This window comes from Mirounga leonina, unplaced genomic scaffold (genome assembly GCF_011800145.1).
Source record: "Mirounga leonina isolate KUSES-001 unplaced genomic scaffold, KU_Mleo_1.0 Mir_125, whole genome shotgun sequence".
In the NCBI taxonomy this organism is placed as follows: Eukaryota; Metazoa; Chordata; class Mammalia; order Carnivora; family Phocidae; genus Mirounga; species Mirounga leonina.
In genome coordinates this window covers 28079077-28101383 of record NW_023270305.1, presented here as the reverse complement: position 1 = coordinate 28101383, position 22307 = coordinate 28079077, and the positions used below count along the sequence as shown (strand labels likewise).

The window sequence follows — 22307 nt, the reverse complement described above, 5'->3', positions numbered from 1 at the left end:
AATATAATATAATATAATATAATATAATATAATATAATATAATATAACATAACATAACATAACATAACATAACATAATATATAAAGCAAATCCCAGCCATTGTCGTTGTCTTCATCTGTAGAACTTCATAATATATTCCCTTAGGCACACATTCATTACCCCTCCCTCCCCAGTCCTTCCTACCTGCTGACCCAAATCATGGTGTTCTCTGCCTGGCAGATCTTGTTCCTCTTAGGGGCTTCTTCCTCTCTTTATAGAAGAACATGCTTCCACCTTTTTTCCATGCAGCAGAAATTTGTTGAAATACATCTTTTTTTTTTTAAAGATTTTTTATTTATTTATTTGACAGAAAGAGACAAAGTGAAAGAGGGAACACAAGCAGAGGGAGTGGGAGAGGGAGAAGCAGGCTTCCCGCTGAGCAGGAAGCCCGATGCGGGGCTCGATCCCAGGACCCTGGGATCATGACCTGAGCCGAAGGCAGACGCTTAACGACTGAGCCACTCAGGCGCCCCAGAAATTTGTTGAAATATCTTGTTGACAGGTGGTCTCTCTTTCATTGTCCTACATTCAGGGTTTAATACCTTTTAAAATGTTTTAATCATTTTTTGTGGGGTTTCAGGAGGTGGTGAAGATGAATGTGTGCTTGAGTTTTTATCCTGATGCAGAAATCTTAAAATATCTGAAAATATGAGGAGTTTAATAATTTTATAGATATGAAGGGGGTCATTATAATAAATAATTTGTTTCATAGTTTTCTACTCTGGCTCTTAAGTGAAATTTTTGAGTCTAGTTTCAGTTAGGATTCTTCAAGGCACCTGTTAAAGCTAGTGTCTCTACAGTCAGTCTCATTCCACAAAAGGTCTGGAAGTAGGTTCTCCCAGGGTGGATAAGTGGCTCGTGATGTCCTCAAGACCAGCCCTTGCTGTCCCTGTGCTCTGTCATCCTCATCTAGCTGTGATGGCTCCTCTCACCTTTACAGAGTCCTCAGGTGTCCGTATCTAAAAGCAGAAAGGGTGAAGGATTCTTCACATGCTGCACCAGGGAGGATAAAATGGGAGGCAGTACCCAACATATTTCTTTCATGTTTTGTCGGCCAGCACTGGGCCACACACCGACCCCACCCACAGTGGATTCTGAGCCCTGTCAGTGTCGGTGTCAATGGGGGGCTGACCTTGTCAGCATAGACGCAGGTGGTGGAAGGGCTTTTGGATAAGTGACTAGCAGGGTCAGCCACAGTTTGCTATTTTCCCTTCTTTTCTGCCTCTTTCACAAAAGATTTTTGTCCCCCTTTTTGCTACTTTATTTCACTAGTTTCTGTAAGAAAAAAAATTACTCAAACGGCATAAAAAATATTGACTCTTGCAGGTCAATATTACAGTATTACAATAAAAAAATTACACCAACGGCATAAAAATATTGATTCTCACAGGTTCTTTTTTTTAGAGAGCATTTGAATTTTGATAACTGTCATTATTAGATGTAGCCCATTTTCAGTCATTTTTATACTTCTTACTGGGGTCTAAGACTTAAGCTACATTATATGAACTGTTGTTGGAATAATTAAAACACTGTATCCATCTAGATAGGCCAAGCTTAAAAGGGGAATGTGCTGAGGTGGGAAGAGGCCAGCTGTAGAACCCTAAACTCTGTCTTCACATGTTTCTCCACCACTGAACAACTGTGACCCCTTCTTAGAACCTCACCTTCCTTCTGCCGGAGTGAGAGTTGGTGTGAGGCTCAAATGAGGTGGCACTTGCAAAGTGCCTAGCATTATGCGTTCTGCATGGTGCACTTTGTCATTATCGTCCTTAAGGGTGTCTTCTGGGCTAGGTCCTGGGTTTATGGAATTTTAGAGCTGAAGAAGCATTTTGAAGTCCAGTGCTTTCCTTATTTTAGAGATAGGAAACTGAAACTCAGAGTCACTTAAGCTTTCTGAAGGTTGGCTGTCATACCTGTGTACCTTAGAGCATGTGAGGATCACCCAAGCTGGTGGGTGGAAAAGCAGTTACAGGTGAACTTTTTAACATCATTCATAGAATAACTAATTGCCTTGCCAGCTTAAAGACTTATGTATGATTTTTTAAAACAACTTTCTAGCCTGACAACAGAAAAATTAATATTTTTTTCTTTCTTTTGAAAATTTAGATGTTTCCAATTAAAACAGGCAATAGATGAAAATAAAAATGCTCTTCAAAAATTAAACAAAGTAAGTATTATGGTTAATGATATTACAGAAAACCTGTTTTTACACAGATGTTTTCATTACGTAGGAATTCATTAGAGTGGGTGAGTTCCCGGGTTTGCTTAATGGTGGTGAAGTCTAACTGTGATCAGTGCCGACTTGCCCGACTGGCTTACTGAGTGTGTGCTTTGGAGCAGAAAAGCCAGGCCTCTAAATGCTGAGAAAAGTTCAGCTTTGGTGAACTTACCCAGCATTGAGGACCCAGAAAGTCCAGGAAGTTATTTTTAATTTTACATTGTGTAAGTTTTCTGTTTTACAGTTTAGAGTTGTTTTGATTTTCATTACACTGTGGGGAGAGTACATAATCGGGCCCTGAGTAAGTGGTGAAGAAGCTTCTTGTATCACATGGCAGCTCTAATGTCAGTGACTCTGCAGAAATAGGAGGAACTAGAATTTACTCTTGGAAGTTCCTTCAGGATTTTCCCTGTTAGCATGAGCCTGAGCTTCAGCTAAGTGTCCAGGGCCAGAGATTGACAGAGCATTTAAAGTGGAAGGCATCTAAAAGTCATCTCCCTACCCACATTCTGAGCATCTCTTCCCAATTTCAGTGACACAAAACTCTTGAATTTAGGAGGCAGGCTGACCCTAAATTTGAAATCTAATTATCCTGTTTCACAGGTGAGGAAGCTGAGTCTCCCAAAGGTGAAGCAGCTTTCTTAATGTCCCACTCCCAAAAAGTGGCAGAACTTGGGATTGGCACCTGTCTTTTTGACTCCAAAGCCTATCTTCTGTCTGGAACCTATCTCTTACGGACTATAGAGGGTCTGGAATAGCTAACAAGAAAACAAACAAAAAACCAAGTAGTATAATTTTATTTATTTCTTCATTTGGGTTACATTTCAATATAATAATCTACCTTTCTTTTAATCTTATTTCTCTAAGGTAGCCTAGTCTCATGTTGACATTTACTTTATCTTCTAGAACTTACTGGAGTATTTTTTTCCTTCTAAAATAAATATAATAAGAAACTGAAATAAATTTTTCAGTGAAATATACTTATATTCTCTCATAGGCTGATGAACCTGCTCCTGTCGGGAACTATAATCAGAAAAAAGAGGAGGAGCACAGTCTTTTGGATAAGCTTACCCACCAACTGCAGGAACTTGCCGTGTCCATAAGTAGAGAAAATATAACTGAGTATGCTTCTTTCCTTACTTTCTTTCTCTCAGATATAATGTCACCAACAATTTTAATGTTTGACTCAGAATAAAGACATATTAAGAGTATAGATATAAACAAATGGTGATAACAAGTATAATCAGTTGACATTTATTTATTGTGTATAGTAGAAAGTCTTAGATCCTATAAAAGATGTGAAGAAGTGAAAGTCATAATGTCATTATCTGCCCTTAGGTAATTTAAAATCTAGTTGGGGAAACAAAAAAGCGATCTGAATAGCTAAATAAACAAGTGTTAGAAAATAAGGATGATGCTTCTAATGTCAGTGTTGTTACATAAAAAGAAATTATTTGGATTGTCTATTTGCGTCCTTCTTTCATAAATATTCTTTAAAAATTAGAGGCAGAAGTATGCATTGTCTGCTGTAGTGGATGTTAATAACAGCCTTTGCAAAGTGGAAAGAAAACTTGATGGTATAAACAAACCCAATTTGTGGAAAGCAAAAAGGAAAAAAATTAACTATTTAGACTCTTCAAGTGCTGTTCACGTACTTTTACACTATCCTGGGAAAAATGTTAAAGGATGTAGATGCAAGGATTCTAGAATTTCCACTGATTTCCACTACCGAGAATGACAATGTAGCTGGTTTGGGACTTAACCTTCCTACCATAAACAGCTATAAAATCTGGACAAAATATATAAAACAGCTGGTCGAAGTCACTGAGCATCAGCCAAGCAGGGCTGATGGCCTTAATACAGGATAACAAAGGAACTTGAGTTCTACATTCACCCAGATCCTCTCCCTGGGGAAAATTTATGGGCTGTGGTACAGGAAGGTGCATCCTAAACAGGGAGCAGCAGTATCACTGAGCTCAGGAGGCAGAGGTCAAATTTTGGAGTTCCCAAAGCCATTGGGACTTCTGGGAGAGAGAAAGGAGTTGCAAGAGACAACTACAGAAATCTGAATAGACTCCTGGGCTACACAGCATGATTCCAGAAGCACTGGCAGAAAGTACCTTCTAGGAGACTGAGAGCTTAAAAGATTCTGGAAGTTATGCAATCCTGGAGAAATACTGGCGTTTGTACCCAGTTAGAATAAAGAGACTTTGGTGAATGCTTCAGGCATTTAGTGGAGATCACAGAAGGCCTTAGTCATGCTGTCATTGTCACTGCTGTTATTAGGAGTAATGAAAATACCCTAATACTAAGAACTGTGATCTTGAAATAAAGACAAGACTAAAGTAGATCTTGTCCAAGCCTAAAACCAGACCTTAACAGGAACATGATAATTTAACTGTATAACAGAGTAAAATTCAACACTATAAAGGAAGATGACATAATCCAAAATCTCTAAATGTCTCATCCATAATATCCACTAATAAGAGAATTACTGGAAGTACAAAAGAGCAGGGGTAAGTAAATAATCAGCAACTAAATAATAAGATAGTCAATAAAAGCAGACTTAGATCTGAACTAGATAATACAATTAGCTGACAAGGACTTCTAAATAATGATTAATATGTTAAAAGAAGCAAAGATGGATGAAATGGAAAAAAGTGGAGTATTTTAAGAACATTCAAATGTAGAAAATGAACATTCTCCAGCTATAAAATATCTGATGAAACAATGACTGAGAAGTTTCTCAGTTTGATTCAATATATAGATTCAAAGAGGTGGAAAATGTCATATAATAAAGAGAAAAAATAACCAGTAGAAGCTCAGATGATCCAAATGTGAAAATTAGCAAACAAGAACTATAAAACAGCTGTTTTCAACTTGTTAAAGAATTTGTTGGAAAAGATGTATAGCTTGGATGGATAAGGAGGAATCAAGCAGAGAAATGGCAGCTAACAAAATTTATAGCTTTAAGTGTATACCTTAGAAAAGAAGAAAAGTTGAGTATCAGTTATTGAAGTTTCTAACTTAAGAAAACAAAAAGAACAAGAGATTAAATCCAAGGCAAGTAGATAGGAGGAAATAATAGAAATAAGAGCAGAAAACAATAAATAATAAAAAGACATAGTAGATAATATCAATAAAGCCAAAAGTTGGTTCTTTGGAAGAATTAATTAAATGGATAAATCCCTAGCAAGACTGATCAAGAAAAGAGAAAGAGAAAGGAAAACAACAACAAGAAAACAGGGATGAAAACTAATCACTACAGATCCTATAGAAATTAAAAGGATGCTGTGAAAATATTATGAACAACTTTATGCCAAGACATTTGAAAATCTAGATAAAATAATTTCCTTGAAAAATAAAAGGTACTCGACACAAGGTGAAGAGAGAATCTTAATAGTCCTGCTAAAATATCTACTAAAGAAGTTGAATGTGTGATTAAAAACCTTCCTACAGAATAAACTCTCAGGTGGCTTCACTGATGAATTGCTGCAAACATTTAAAAAAAAAGAAATAATACGAGTATTACAGAATCTTTATAGAGAATAGAAGAACATATCCCAAATCATTTTATGAGCTTTAGATATCAAAACCTGACAAGAATATTATAAGAAAAATAGCAAGGCCCTCATGAACACATGAACAAACCCAATATAAAATATTAGCAAACAGAATCCAGTATCATTTCAAAATGACAATACAGCATGACTAAGTGGAATTTATTCCAGGACACAAGGTTAGTTTAACATCCAAAAATCAGTAATTAAAATTCACTCTTAACACAATGAAGAAGAACCATGAATAATCATGTCAAATTCCCATTATCCTTGGCAACATTTTAGAATAATTGACTCATAAAATAAGTGCAAAAGATCTCCTAAAAAAGGAAAGGGGCACTTGGAAAATCAATATGACATATTTTATGGGTTTTTATTTTTATGGTGTAAAAATTTTGTTAAGTTACTGTTTATGTTTAGGTCACTGTGGTATGAGGGTATCCTACAAATATTTTAAACCAAGGGAACCCAGTACTCTTTATTCTGGAGAATATCTCATAATTGGCTGGTTTTATATTTAGCAAGTTTCATTTGCATCAGTCTAAATATATTGTTATCCCTATTTTTAAGATAAGCTTCTCTAATGTAAGCTTTAGGAGAGCAAAGATCTCTGTTTTGCTCATTGTCGTATCCCAAGCACATACTGTCTGTCACACAGTAGGTGCCCAGGAAACGTTTGATGACTTTGCTAAGTGTTGAATGACAAATAAAGCTCAGAGAGATTTAGTGACTCATCCAAACTAGTATTATTTTAATTCTTCTCTCTTCCCTCACCTTCCATTGTACCTCCTTAATACCTTCACAAACGTCTTTCTCTTCATCCTAATGCTAGTTTTTTTTTTTATTATTTAGTTCATACTCTTGTCTTGTTTCACTTTAACAGCCACCTTTGCCTCTAGCCCTTTTTCCAATGTGTTCCCCACATTGTAGCCCGGTCATCTTTTCAAAGTACAGATGAGATCATGACCTTCTCTTCATTCTTAGAGACTGTGTTAGAAAGCAAGCTCACATGGGTTGCATTCTGCTCACCTCTTTTCAGCCTCATCTCTTTCTTACTCATTTCTTCAAGCCTTGTCCTACCATTCGTGAGCTACTTGAGGTTCCCTCAACTTGAGCCTCCTTTCTCCACTCCCTCCGCCTCCTTTCTATTTCCTTTTTAATTCATTAATTCCAAGTCATCCCTCCAGACCTAATTCTAAGCCTTTTCTTTTTTTTTTTTAAAAGGATTTTATTTATTTTTTTGAGAGAGAGAGAATGAGAGACAGAAAGCACGAGAGGGAAGAGGGTCAGAGGGAGAAGCAGACTCCCCGCTGAGCAGGGAGCCCGATGTGGGACTTGATCCCGGGACTCCAGGATCATGACCTGAGCCGAAGGCAGTCGCTTAACCAACTGAGCCACCCAGGCGCCCCTCTAAGCCTTTTCCGACCCCCACCCATACAGTGTAGGTTAAGTGTCCTTCTGTGTGTTTCCTTAGTATCCTGTGTATACCTCTAATGTACCTATCGAACTATATTGTAATTACCCATTTTCTAGATTGTCTCACTGTAAGCTCCTTGAGGACAGGGAATTGTTTACCTGATTTACCAGGTTTGATATCCACTGTGTTTGACATGGACCTGACATACATCATTATCATCATCATAGCTGACTTCTATTAAAAACTGTTGGTGGGCAGGCACTGTTCTAAACCCTCTGCAGATTTGTAACTCATGTAATCTTCATGACAGTCCTGTGAGGCAGGTTCTATTATTACCGTCACTTTACCAATGAGAAATGGAAAGCTTAAAAGAAACCTATGCAAGGTCACTCAGCAAAGAGAGGACAGAGCCCGAATGGAAACTCAGAGTCCGTGCTCTAACCACTGTATTACAGTGCTCAAGCAGCATTTGCTGAATGGATGGATGAATCCAAGACTTGAATACATGTCCCATGGCCTCAAGTCCCGTGCGTGCTCTGCCGTGTCCCATACATGACTCAGATGTATTAACTCCTTCACCACTCAGTCCCTCAAGTCACATATTGTTCCCTAGATGGTAGAAACCATGAGTTGTGCTTTCTCCTTATTTCCTTTATTTGCCCAGCTCCAAATACGGGTAGGATCTTCTGTATGTAGAAGCTGTCCTCGTTACTTGATCTGTTCTTATATGTTATTTCAAGTGATCCTTATAGAACTATTTTTCACAGAATCGGGGCACCTACTGAAAGAGAAGAAGATGATGATTCTGCTGGTGAAGATGAAGAAGAAGAAGAAGATGATGATGATGAAGAAGAGCGTGAAGAAAGTGGTGGGGAGGAAGAAGAAACAGAAGAGGAAGAGGAAGAGAAACAGGAAAATGAATCCCACCACCAGGCAACAAGTAAAGAATACATTGCCATTGGAGATTTTACTGCTCAGCAAGCTGGGGATCTTACATTTAAGGTAGAAACAAGACTAGAACCTAACCTAAGGATAAGTTTGCACACCTGAAAGAATAAGAAAACTCTAGCTATATGCCTATATTACATGTTCCTGGTATTGTTTTTAAAGACTCAATCTCTTTTAATAAAATAAGTAAAAATTATGATTTATAGACAGTAATCCTGTGAAATTATGTTATCAAAGTTATCTGGTAGGAGAATGGTGAAATTAAATGCTATTTTATTTTTGAAAATAGTTTCAGTGTTGATAATTTCTAATTTAGGGTCAACTTTCATTTAAAATGTTTTACTTTGTTTTGATTTAAGAAAGGGGAAATTCTCCTTATAATTGAAAAAAAACCTGATGGCTGGTGGATAGCTAAGAATGCCAAAGGAAACAAAGGTCTCATTCCCAGAACCTACGTGGAGGTTAGTCTTTATTGTTTATTCTTTCCCTTTTTCTCCTTTGAAGACTTTTTCCATTAAAAAAAATTTTTTTTCAAAACTTGTCTTCATTTTTAATAAAACGTTAAGCTGTATTCTTTGATCAATTGACTAGTGAATGACTTGAGATATAGAATTTACTTTAATTTTAGAGGGACAGGGCATGGGGAAAATCTTGTGTGTTAACAGTCCTGGGGATCTGTGAAGTGCTGTTATGCAGGTGAGGCCTAGAATGTTATGACACAAAGTGCTTTGTGGATTAATGCTGATCATAAAAATTAATAGTTTATTGTTGGTTGTCAAACGAAACCACAGTTAACTTTCACTAATATACGATCGTATATTAAACCACAAACTGTAAACTGTAAATGCATTTATAATTATCTCATAACCACACTGAGATGTCTTTTTTTCTGACACCACTTCTAACACTTAATTGTGTGATTTTTTTCTAACACCAGATACATGTTATTTTCCACACCAGTTTTCTGAAACCAATCAGGTGTCCAACAATTCAATTCAATTATGACACTAACTCCTGGAGTTAGCGTAGACCTGTCAAGTTAAGGGCTTACCCCCGGAGCCACCCTAATTCAGATGCCAGTCCCAAGTTCCATGGACCACCTGTACTTCTGAGTGACCAGCTATAAATTCAGTTCCCACATGCCTCCTCAGGTTTGATCATTTGATCGAGGGACTCCCAGAACTCAGGTGACCTTACCTGTGTTTACCAGTTTATTATAAAGGCTACAGCTCAGGAACAGCCAAATGGAAGGCATGGATAGGGCAAGGTATTGGGAAATGGAAAGAGTGGGACCTGGATCTTCCATGCCCTCTCTGGGGCCACCCTCCCACCCAGCACAGCCTTCTATGTGGTTACCAACCTACAAGGCTCCCAAAACCCTGTCTTTTAGAGGTTTGTATGGATGTATTGTTATATAGGCATGATTGAATAAGTGATTGGCCATTGGTGACTGAATTCAGTTTCCTGCTCCTTTATCCTCGCTGAAGGTGAGGAGGGTGGTAGTGGTGGTGCCCTGAAAGTTCTAACCCTCTAATCACATGGCTGGTCCCTCTGGCAGCCTGCGCCCCACCCCCACCCTATCACCTCATTAGCATAAACTCAAGTCTGGTTGAAAGGGGCTTGTTATGAATAACATAAGACACTCCTATCACTCAGGAAGTTCCAAGGGTTTTAGGAACTCTTGCCAAGAACTGGGAATAAAAACTAAATATATATATATTTTTTATTATACAACATGCATTTGAAAAAAGGAAAAAAAAACAGGTGACATTTTTAATAATATATATTATCTAATATATCAAAATATTATCATTTCAGCCTGTAATCAATATTAAAAAATTTTTTTCTTTTTTTTCATACCAAGTCTTCAAATTCCAGTGTATATTTTACACCAAAATAGCACATCTCAGTTTGAAATAGTCTCACTTCAAGTGTCCGTAGCCACACGTGGCGAGTGGCTGCTATATTGCACAGTTCAGGTTTGAATCATCTTTTTCATTGGTAGCATAGTATTCCAATTTCATGTAGATGGACATGTTTCCAACCTGTAAGAACTACAGATTATGTTGCACGGAGCTACAGTTAGCTTCCACTGTGAGATACAAAAGATCCCCCCAAATGGTGGCTTAAATAAGGTAGAAGCATATTTGTCTCGTGCATGGAAGAAGTGTGGAGGTAGGCAATGAAAGGAATGTGAAGGCCCCATCTAATATTTCACTCTGTACTTAAGTGAGATGCAAGTCTTCCAAAGGTTATCTAAGAGATAGGTAAATTGGCTGCTAGATATTTTAATGATTCCAAGAAGCAAAAGAAGAAAGGGGAATAAGAAGCCAAAAGGCATGACCTGCTGTCTTTTTAAGATGGTTTCCTGGAATTTACAAAAAACCTTCCAATGATATCTCCTTGATCAGAATTGAGTCTGTTGTTAACACCTAGCTGCAAAGAGGATTTGGAAAATGTAGACTTTTAGCTGCTCATTGCTAAAATCAGGGATTCTGTTAGAAAAGAAGAGGTGGAGGGGCGCCTGGGTGGCTCAGTTGTTAAGTGTCTGCCTTCGGCTCAGGTCATGATCCCAGGGTTCTGGGATCGAGTCCCGCATCAGGCTCCCTGCTCAGCGGGAAGCCTGATTCTCCCTCCCCCACTCCCCCTGCTTGTGTTCCCTCTCTTGCTGTGTCTCTCTCTGTCAAAAAATTAAATAAAATTAAAAAAAAAGAAAAAGAAAAAAGGTGGAGTTTAGGTGGTAGACAACCAACAACCTGTGTTGTAATCAGTCTGCACAGACATCTTTGTAGATTTGTCTGATTTATTCCCCTCAGATAAATTCCTAGGTGTTCATTGCTGGTTCAAAGGTTTACACCTTTATATTTTGATTTAGTTTGCCATTTTGCCTTTCAGAAAAGTCATGCTTATTTGTTCCCTCATCCCCAGCATCTGAGAATACTTTTTCCCCATACATGTGCCACGGATGGCTGCCATCCATCCTTTTGCCAGTGTGGTAGGCAAAAAGAGGCCCATTATTGTTTTTATTTGCCTTCATTGTACTGCTAAAAAGGTTGAGCATCATTTCATATACTTTATAATCATTTCTATGTCTTCTTTGTAAATTGCCTTTTCAGTTCTTTTGACTATTTTTCTAAGAGACTTTTTTTTTTTTTAAAGATTTTATTTATTTATTTAATTGACAGGGAGAGAGAGAGAGACAGCATGAGAGGGAACACAAGCAGGGGGAGTGGGAGAGGGAGAAGCAGGCTTCCCGCCAAGCAGGGAGCCCGATGCGGGGCTCGATCCCAGGACCCTGGGATCATGACCTGAGCTGAAGGCAGTCGCTTAACCAACTGAGCCACCCAGGCGCCCGAGACTTTTTTTTTTAATTGTATTGATTTATAAGAGTATTGTAATATTTTCAGGATAAGGGTATTAACCCTTGGAAATCTGTGACAGGTATTTTCTTTTTTGACTTTGAACCGTGTTTATTTTTTATGTTGCTAAGTCTGTCAATGTGTCCATGATTTTTCATTTTGGTACTAAAATTGGAAAGGACTTCCCCATCTCAACATTATTTTCTTCTAACACTTTTCTTCTAACACTTTTCTAAACACTTTAACACTTCTAACTTCTTTTATTTCTACTTTCTTTTTTTATTTATTGAAATAAATTCTGCTTGGAATTTATCTTGATTAAACTTGCTCTCTACCTCTATCCTTGTAAATTTTTCAAATAGTGAAGTTATTGACAATATGTTGAAATCTTTTTCCCACTGATTTCTGATATACCCATCGTGTACATTCCCACCTATAGTTGAGCCTTTCTGAAAGTATTTTTATTGGTTGATTTTTGCATTAGGTAAAAAGCACTTCATATTTCAATAATTTTTCAGCCCTATGATAAAGAAGGCCAAGACTCAAGTGAAGGCAGCGAAGAAGATGTAGAGGTGGGGGACCAAACAGCAGAAGGGGAAGAAGTTAAACAAAGGTAAAAGGTGTGAGAGGATATCAGAGTGAGTTTAAGAAACTTTTTGTTTATTTTTACTGTTGTAAATAATTGAAGAATTTTTGAAAGGGAAACAACTTGCAGTTTGAGTTACTATTTGCTTAAAGATCAGTACTACTTTAATTTCGTGATTATTTTTAGTACATGATACTATCCTTTCTTGGTTTCATTTAGAGACTTTTAAGTTTTTAGAACTTATTGACAATTAAATACTTTGTTCTTTGATTGAAGACGCTCCCTAGTTGAGTCAATAAGCATGAGCTGTCTGAACTGTCTGTGCACTCACCTTGCTATTTTGTGCCCTCCAGAACTGATTCTCACTGGAGTGCTGTCCGAAAAGCTATTTCAGAGGTTGGTATCACCTGTTCTGTTAATGATGTCATGTTTTGTTACCTAACAGTTCTGTTAGAGTGCAGATTCAAAACAGGATGGAGACTTTGGAAGATAACATCGGATCTTAAACAGGGTACAGGGCATGGAATGTACAGAGTATAAAACATACGGTTCTGGCTTAATAAGCCTATGCTCCAAGTAATATTTCTCCTTAGGCCTTTTCTGTAAGAAGAGTAGATTTGAGGACTTGCAACTATCTCTTACTGATTCTGCCTGAATTTTCTACCATTTGGATAAAGGCTGATGTTAAATTCAGTTAATATGAAAAATTCCAAAAAGCTCAAAAAAGTAAGAAATTATCCATATTCCTATCATTTAAAAGAGTTACATAACAAAATGAAAATCCACTCCTTCCCTCCCATAACTAATCACCATTAATAGTTCAGTCAATACCCTTTCTGATGTCTTACCCTACTTATCGCTTACATGGATGTGCTCATATGTATGTATGTGTGTGTATGTACACATATACAAAAAAGCCATGAATTCTTCAGTGCATATCAGGTTCTGATGTTAACTCATCTGTTACGTGGCAGTACATCGTAGAGTGGGACCGGGGTCAGGACGTTTTGATGAAAGATGTGCAGGAAGCACCTGGTCTGGAGCACAGAGCTCTGCTCACCGGGTATTGCATGGGGCTTAGGTTCTTGGGAGATAACGAGGATTCAGTGATGGATGGCATCCTCTGGAATTTGAGGTTAAACTGCTGTATTTGTCCACTAAAGTCTGTGTTTGTGATTTCCTTTTCTGGGTCATAGTTGCTATAGTGATAAGAGAAAGTATCATGGAGGTGAGGAAACATGAATGAAAACAAGCAACTCAGTTTTGTCTTTACTGTCTTCAGCAGATAAACACTGTTGATGTGTTGACCACAATGGGAGCTATTCCTGCAGGGTTTCGGCCTTCCACACTCTTCCAGCTTCTGGAGGAAGGTAACAGGTGTCTTTGAGCCACCACAAGCTTAGAGTTAAGCAGTCAGGCTTTATGTCTAATGGTATTGTTTTAGCCAAAATAAGATGTTTAAAAAGATGTTGAATATCACATCTTTTTGGTACTCCTCATTTCCTTCATTTTTCCTATGACAGTGGAGGAAGGATCCCTGATCCTCTTAGATTCCAGTCTGTTTACCTGTGCTCTGGCTTCTAGCCCCTTTGCTTTATTTCAAAAAATATGACTCTTCTAATTATGAGTCCTTTTGTGTATCTTCAGCCCACCACCACCCCTTCCCTGCACCGGCTCCTGCCCTCATCAGTCTACCAGCATGCCTGATACCTTTAAGACCTAGCTCCTCTCACCCTATCCCACGTTAGCCAAAGCCTCCCTTTCTCTCCCTTTCTTCACAGAAAGATTTTTCTGAAGAATTATTATCCATTTGCATTTCCGTTTTCTTATTTGTTCTTGGATTTCTCTGTACTTAACAACATTTGTTCATAAGCTCATTAAAGAGAAATAATGTTGGGGGAGGATCTCCTATATACCCTGAGTTGTTGAGTTATCTGTGGAAGGGCTGCTTTGAGGTTCCTCGGCCAGGAAGGCTCTTCTCAGCCCTCTCTGAATGCCCATCTCCTTCTCATCCTTTGCATCCCAGGGGAATTCCATCTTCTCAGAGATGTCCTCTTTGAAAAACACCCTTCCACTTGAGCACCCTTTATGGATCTAAGTTAGTTTATAATTATTTTATTCTCTCGTCTACTTATTTTTTTTAAACTATTTCCCCCACTTAACTGTAAACTAATAAGGGCAGGGGCTGTATTTCTCTGATTCACATATGTATTTGCAGGTCCTAGCAGAGTGCTTGGCACACAGTGGGAACTCAGAAATGATTTCTCAAATGAATAAATGATTTTGTAATCAGTATTCTTCATAATAAAGTATGGGAAAACAGTATAATAATGGTTTTGTTTTAAGAAATAAAATTAATAATTATATATTTTTCTAAAGAGTATTTACACATTTTCTGCATTTTACAAAAATATTTGAATGGATCATCTTCATCACAGGGCACGTTATTGGCCTAAAAGTTTTTAAGATCTTTCTTAAAGCTGCTTTAAGATCAGCTCTTATGTGCTTCTGTTTTTACTTTTTCTACTGTTATTCTTACAGGTAAACAAGTCTCTATTGGCATATATGTTTTAGAAAGCAAGTTCCTAGTAAGCAGCTTGACATTTTGGATGTCTGTTTCCTAAATTTGTCACATAACATCATACATTTTTGGCTTTGGATTTCATTCCTTTCTTTGTAAGAAGATAAAGGAAAAATTGTTTTTTCAGGGAATCAGTTTCGAGCAAGTTACTTCTTACAGCCAGAGCTCACTACTTCACAACTGGCCTTCAGAGATCTAATGTGGGATGCTAAAACAGGCACTGTGAGTATGGTTGCTATCAGCAGAATTATACCTTTCCATATTTGGTTATGGTTGCAAGTATACAAATAGCATGTAAATTGATTAATGCATTCTAGAAAATTAAAACATTGTTTCTGTATTTTAATTTTTAAACACTCAGTGATCATTTCATTGCTAAGACAATGAAAGTGTCGCTCTCTTCTTCCATTGTTACAAAGGAAGTAATACTAGTTATCTCTCTTACTCATTCTTTGCCTCGGTGAAAAAGGGAATGATAATAATACTTCTAACGTAGGGTTATTATGAGAATTACATTGTATGTGTGGAGGGCTTAGAACAGTGTCTGGTACATGATAACTCAGTAAATATTAGCCAATATCAGTAGTAGTAGTAGTAACATTTTTTTTCATTAAGTGGGAATGAGGAAGTTGAAAGTCCTTTATGATTATACTTTTTTGGGGAGAGCTTAGAGTAAAAGATTCCTGGTATCCCGAGTACTTGAAGTAGGAAATACTCTTGATATTTAATTCTACTCTCTTCCTTTTTAGCAGATATGAACCACATTAGAGCACATCACTCCCCTTCCTGTTTACCTTCTGCCTTTTCTCCCTTCCTCTCTCAGAGCCTCAAGGGAAAAATAAGAGGACCCAGTGTGGTCAGGTTTTGTGGGGAGAAGTGGTGTAGAATTTTCCCCTCTCAATCCGAGCATTGCCTGGGACCCTTCTTAGTGTGAAGTATCTTTTATTGCAAGTCAGCAAAGATGTTGTATTTTGTCTGTTTAGTGTACTAGTACTTGAGTAAATGGCATTCAGTTTTATGAACTTGTACCCAGAGAGCTAAATATTCAGCTCTCGTTTCTTAAATTGAAAATGTTGACAAGCTGTTAGATATTGTCTCATTTTTTCAATGATATAAGGTCTTTAAATGAAAAGGCCGATGACCATAAAGCAGAATGTTGAGTTGAAGATGTTTTTATTTTTATTTATTTATTTTTTAAAAGATTTTTTATTTATTTGACAGAGACACAGCGAGAGAGGGAACACAAGCAGGGGGAGTGGGAGAGGGAGAAGCAGGCTTCCCACGGAGCAGGGAGCCCGATGCAGGGCTCGATCCCAGGACCCTGGGATCATGACCTGAGCCGAAGGCAGGCGCTTAACGGCTGAGCCACCCAGGTGCCCCAAAGATGTTTTTAAATAAGAAACCAGAGTGCCAATTTATTTATAGACTTTCTGAACTATACTTGTGAAGTAAAACTGAATAATGCTATCCAATGGTCAGTGCATTCTCGCCATCAAAACATCTGTATAAGAAGCCAAGGAGCAATGTAGGTAAATGCTTGGAATTTAAACAAGGAGGAGCCAGATGGATAATATTAATGCCGGCTGTCATTGGTTATTATGCTATGGTGACCTACACTTACCCACATTATATATGAACTATAAGAATGAACCCAGAATGCCATGATTCCATATTAATGCCAGATGTCATTGGTTATTATGCTATGGTGACCTTCTACACTTACCCACATTATGTAAGAATGAACTGGAATGCATTGATTCCATAATCAGGTCATTCATTTTACCTGATTGTACTGACTGTTTTTTCATTATGATTTTTATGTATTTATCCCCAAAATGCAAATATTTCAAATACAAAGATTTATGGAAAATTTACCTAAGTTTTTTATTTTAATTTGAGCAGACTATTGAAACTTTTTTTGTGTATATTTATGTGTAAATTTTTTTCATCCTTTTTTATTCTCTGTACATTTTAAGTATTTATAAAAGATGCTTTGAAAATGAATTTGTTTATAAGCCATAAAATAAACCTATTTTATAACTAATTTTTCTCTCAGATTAGGTCAAGACCAAGTCGTGTTTCATTCATTCTGACCCTCTGGAGCTGTAAAATGATTCCTCTTCCAGGAATGAGCATCCAGGTTCTCAGTAGACACGTACGCCTCTGTCTATTTGATGGTAATAAGGTGAGCTTACTGAGGAGTAAATCAGTTCACATCAGTCTGGAAAAATATTTTGTTAAGGCCACATATTAAACATGTACTGCCTGGGGTATGTCTATGTCTTTGTCTCTCTCTCTCTCTGTATGCGTGTGTATACGTATAAAATAATATGTGATAGAATGCAGACCATAAGGGTTCTGATGACATAGGCTTAATTCCTGGCTCTTTCAGTTGCTAAGTGCATGATGTTCATATATATATCACAGTTAACTCCTCTAAAGCCTTAGATTTCTCACTTACAAAAAAGGTACTGATGCCTATCTTCTAGTATTGTATATAGTTCACGTCTTGAGTGTACAGAATCTAAAGAATCTAAATGAAAGAATCTAAATGACTCTTAAAGAATTGATTTGTTTGTGAGATACAGCTTAAATACAGTGCTTAGCTGGAAATTTGTAGCTTTAACTGAAGAGCCAAAAAGAAAGATTTAAAATCAGTGATCTAAGCTACCAACTCAAGAGGCTAGAAAAGGAAGAGTGAGTTAAACCAGAAGAAAGTAAGATGGAGGAACTATTAGAGATAAGAGTGGAATTCAATGAAAAAAAAAACCGTTAAACTTAAACAAAACAAACCTAAATTTAAAATGCCAAAAAAGAGTAGAATTTAATGAAATAGAAAACAGATGAACAAAAGAGAAAATCAAAAAAAGCAAAAGTTTATCCTTTGAAAAGTTTACTAAATTGAAAAATGCCTAGTAACACTGATAAAAGAGAAAAAGAGAAAAAGAAAACAAATGATCAGTATCTGACATGAAAATGGAGATCTCACCACAGATCCACAGACATTAAAAGGATGATAAAGGGATATCATAAACATCCTTATGCCAATAAATTTGACAATGTAGATAAATAGGTAAATGCCTTGAAAATCATAATTTATCAAAACTGACATAAGAAGAAATAGGAAAGTTGTAAACTCTGTTTAAAAAAAATTGAAAATGTAATTAAAAATCTTCCAACAAAGAAAACTCTAGGCCCATATGGCTTCACTGGTGAATTTCCCTAAACATTTAAGCAAGAAATAATAGCAATAGTACATAAACTCTTCCAAAGAACAGATAAAGAGGAAATGCTTCCCAACTCATTTTATAAGGCCAGGAAAAACATGATACCAAAACATGACAAGACATTACAAAAAAGAGAAATTACAAGACCAGTATCCATCATGAATAGTGACACTAAAATCCTAAACAAAGTATTAACAAATTGAATCTAGCAATATATAAAAAGGATAATATATCATGACTAATTGGAGTTTATTTTAGGAATTCAGTTGTACACACCTGTGTAACCAACATTTAACACTTGAAAATAGATCATTGTAATTTGCCATATTAACAGAACTAAAGTAGAAAAGTCATGTGATCATCTCAAAAGATACAGAAAAAGCATTTGACAAATTTCAACACCCATTCATGATTTTTAAAAAATTCTCAGCAGAGTAGGAACAGAAGGGAACCTCCTCAAATTGGTAAAGGGCAATAAGAGAAAGCTAAAGCTGACATCATCATACTTCCTGGTGAAATTTTGAATACTTTCCCCCAAAGATCAGGAACAGATCAAGGATGTCCAAGAAAAAAAAGATAACTCAGTTTTTTAAGTTGGCAGAAGACTTGAGCGGACACTTAAACAAATATATCAAAAACCAAGAGACATAAAAAGATATATGTAACATATAAGAAGTCCTCAGGGAAATGCAAGTTAAAACCACAGTGAGAGGACGCCTGGGTGGCTCAGTTGTTAAGCGTCTGCCTTTGGCTCAGGTCATGATCCCAGGGTCCTGGGATCGAGTCCCACATCGGGCTCCCTGCTCGGCAGGAAGCCTGCTTCTCCCTCTCCCACTCCCCCTGCTTGTGTTCCTGCTCTTGCTATCTCTCTCTCTGTCAAATAAATAAATAAAATCTTTAAAAAAAAAAAAAACACAGAGAGATCCAACTATATGCTATGTATAAGAAACCCACCTTAAATATAATAAATATAGGCAGGTTAAAAGGAGAGGGATGAAAAAGATAGACAATTCAAAAAAGATAGTAATATTCAGAACAAGGAAAATTAGCAGGAATAAAGAGACACATTACATGATAAAATAGACAATTCACCAAGAAGACATAATAATTCTAAATATGTATATACCTAATATTAGAGCTTCAAAATACATGAAGTAAAACTTGATAGAACTGAAAAGAGAAACAGGCAAAACCCCAGTTATAGCTGAAAACTTTAACACTTCTCTCTCAGTAATCTGTGGGACAAGCAGACAGAAAATTAGTAAGTATATAAAAGAACTGAATTAACACCATCAACAAACTAGATCTAATAAACATTTTTACAACAGTTGACCCCAAAATAGTAAAATACTCATTCTTTCAAGTGCATGTGGAACATTTGCCAAGAGAGGTGGCCCTGAACAAATTTAAAAGAATTGAAATCATACAATGAATGGTCTTTGATTACATAGAATTGAATTAGAAAGCAGTCACAGGAAGATAACTGAAAAAAATCCTTAAATACTTGGAAATTCATGGACTAAAAGGAAGTTTCAAGGGAAATTAGAAAATAATTGGAGCTGAACAAAAAATGAAAATGTGTCACATAATTTGTGGGATGTTGATAAAGCATTGCTTAGACAGAAATTTACAGCACTATGGGGCACCTGGGTGGCTTAGTCATTAAGTGTCTGCCTTCGGCTCAGGTCATGGTCCCAGGGTCCTGGGATCGAGCCCCGCATCGGGCTCCCTGCTCTGCGGGAAGCCTGCTTCTCCCTCTCCCACTCCCCCTGCTTGTGTTCCCTCTCTCACTGTGTCTCTCTCTGTCAGATAAATAAATAAAATCTTAAAAAAAAAAAAAAATTTACAGCACTAGATACATTAGAAAAGAACTCTCAAATTGATAGTCGTAGCTCCCTCCTGAGAAGGTGATGCTTGGGTGGAGATCTAGGGATGAATCGACCTTAAGAGGGTAAAGGGAAAATGGAAGTGTGAACCTGGCCAAAGGAGCAGCACAGGCAAAGGCCTTAGTGGGAAAGGCCTTGGGGAAGGCCAGTGTGGCCGAGTGGAGCGAACAAGAGGAAATGTTGGATGGAATGAAATGGGAGATGTTAGGAAGGAACACAGTGTAAGACACTGTAAGCCATGATGTAAGGGAGTTTTGTCTTTATCCTAAAAACAGGGAAAGTCATTGGAGGAAGTGATATAGTTTAGATTTATGCTTTAGGAATATCTCTGGCTCTTCTTTGGAGATGAAGAAAAGGGGGGCCAGGAGAGACATGAGTAGACCATTTAGAGGCTATGGCACAGTGTGGTGGTCAAAGGGTAGCAACGTCATCTCCAAAAAAACAAAATCTGGAGCCATTTGCCCCAGATTAACCCTGGCTCCACCAGCTTGATATAAGACACTGACCAAATTACTTGGCCTTGCTCTCTCCCCTTTGTCATCTGGCACATATCGCTTAGGGTCCATGTGAGGATGAAATGAGTTAATATAACCAGTAAAGCACTTAGAACATACATAGAACATGTTAAGTGTGGCTAGATGAGATATAAGGCTAACAACATAGACTAAGGAAGTAGAGATGGAGATGAGAACTATGGCCAGAAGGATATTTAGACCATAAAAACCACAATTTGGTAATGGCTTGGAAATGGTGGGTGAGGAAGAGTGGGGTGTCAAACATGACCCGAATCTGGGTGAATGGCAGTGACATGCAGTGAGACAGGGAGCATCGAGAGCCGATCAGGTTTGGAGGACTTTGTGGGTTTAGCTTTGCTCATGCTGAGTATACTTTCGGCTCCCAGTGCCTTTCTTTTTTCTGTACTTGTGCGATTTTAGTGATCCTCCCTCATTTCTACACACCCTGTACAAAGCCACTGCCACTAAGAAGCCAGTAGATGTCACCAGTGACCAAGAAAAGATCAATTGCCTTCTTTGCTCAGATCTGGTTTGATACTTCACTTTACCTCTTCCTGTTCTCATATATGAGAACCTAAAGATTGAGATTTTATTTAAATAACATATCAGAATAATAGAAGTGATTCATTTAAAAATAATAGAAGTGAATTTATGTAACTAATTTATGTCAGATTCCAACTGACAAGTTTTAGAAGATATGTAATAGTTACACAAATATTCATTGCTATTTACTTAAGAGTGCTGCCCTAGTTCCAAATAAAAAGCATTATTATTAAAACTCTACATGCACTGAGAACCACATCACACAGAATTATATTTACTTCAGCAATCAAGCATAATTTAGAAAACTCAAGAGAATATCTGTTGTATTTACTCTCACTTTTACTCTTTTCATTGTTCTTCCTTCCTTCCTGATGTTCAAAGATCATATCCTTTCTGTTTAGAGAATTCCCTTTAACCATTCTTTCTGTTGGCTACAGATTCTCTTCATTTTTCTTTATCCAAGAATGTCTGTTTCCCCTTCATTCCTGAAGAATATTTTCACTAGATAGGGAATTCTGTTGTTTGTTTTTTTTTAGCACTTGAGAAATCTTGTTCAACTTCTTTCTGTGGTTTCTGATGGGAAATCCACTGTCACTAGAATTGGTGTTCCCCTATTGGTAAATCTAGGTGTTATTTCTCACTGCTTTCAAGATATATGTGTTTAGTTTTTGCACTTGTCCTTGGGCATGGGTTTCTTGGATTTATCCTGTTTAAGGTTTGCTCAGTTTCTTGAACTGTAGGTTTGTGTCCTTTGCCAAATTAGGGGATATTTTAGCCATTATTTTCTTGAATACTTTTCTAGCTCCAGACTTTTCTGGCACTCTGATGACATGAATGTGAGATCTTTTGTTATAATCCCACTGGTTCCTGAGGCTCTGTTTATTTTTTTCCATCGATTTTATCTTAGTTGTTCAGAGTGCTGATAGGAAAAGATATTTTCCTATCTTCAAGTTCACTGTTTCTTTTCTCTCTTTTTTATTCAGCATTTGAGTCCCCATTGAGTTGTGTGTGTTTGTGCACATGTGTGTTTTTTACTGTGGTTATTATATTTTTCAGTTCTAGAATTTCCACTAGGTTCTTCATTTTATCTTCTCTTTTTTTGTTGAGATTTCCTTTTTTCTTTCTTGACACTTTGTATTTCTGTATTTTAAATTTGTTTCAGACACGTCTGTAGTTGCTTACTGAAGTATTTTTTGGTGTCTACTTTAAAATGCTTGTCAGTTAATTCCAACATTTGTGTCATCTCAGTGTTGGTGTCTGTTGATTGTCTTTTCTCATTCAAGTTGAGATTTTCCTGATTCATGGTATGATAAATCATGGTATGATTTTTTATTGTATCTTGGACATTTTGGGTGTTAGGAGTTTCTGGATCTTATTTTAACTTGCGCTTTAGCAGGCCTCTGACACCATGCTGTCAAGGGAAGGTGG

General features: G+C 37.1%; 1 protein-coding gene across 2 annotated transcripts in view; it reads left to right on the top strand.

The window, feature by feature from the left end:
• The window catches only part of NPHP1 (nephrocystin 1), a 54661-nt gene that overhangs the window by 5667 nt on the left and 26687 nt on the right, over positions 1-22307 (top strand). Inside the window, exons 3-11 of one of the 2 annotated variants that reach the window (XM_035001028.1) lie at positions 2146-2206; positions 3255-3379; positions 8002-8236; positions 8542-8643; positions 12060-12154; positions 12481-12523; positions 13413-13497; positions 14836-14930; positions 16765-16893. In XM_035001028.1, the coding sequence (XP_034856919.1) occupies positions 2146-2206; positions 3255-3379; positions 8002-8236; positions 8542-8643; positions 12060-12154; positions 12481-12523; positions 13413-13497; positions 14836-14930; positions 16765-16893 (970 nt within the window). Of the gene's footprint in view, positions 1-2145; positions 2207-3254; positions 3380-8001; positions 8237-8541; positions 8644-12059; positions 12155-12480; positions 12524-13409; positions 13498-14835; positions 14931-16764; positions 16894-22307 lie in introns of both variants that reach the window. The other variant, XM_035001026.1, reaches the window with a different exon arrangement.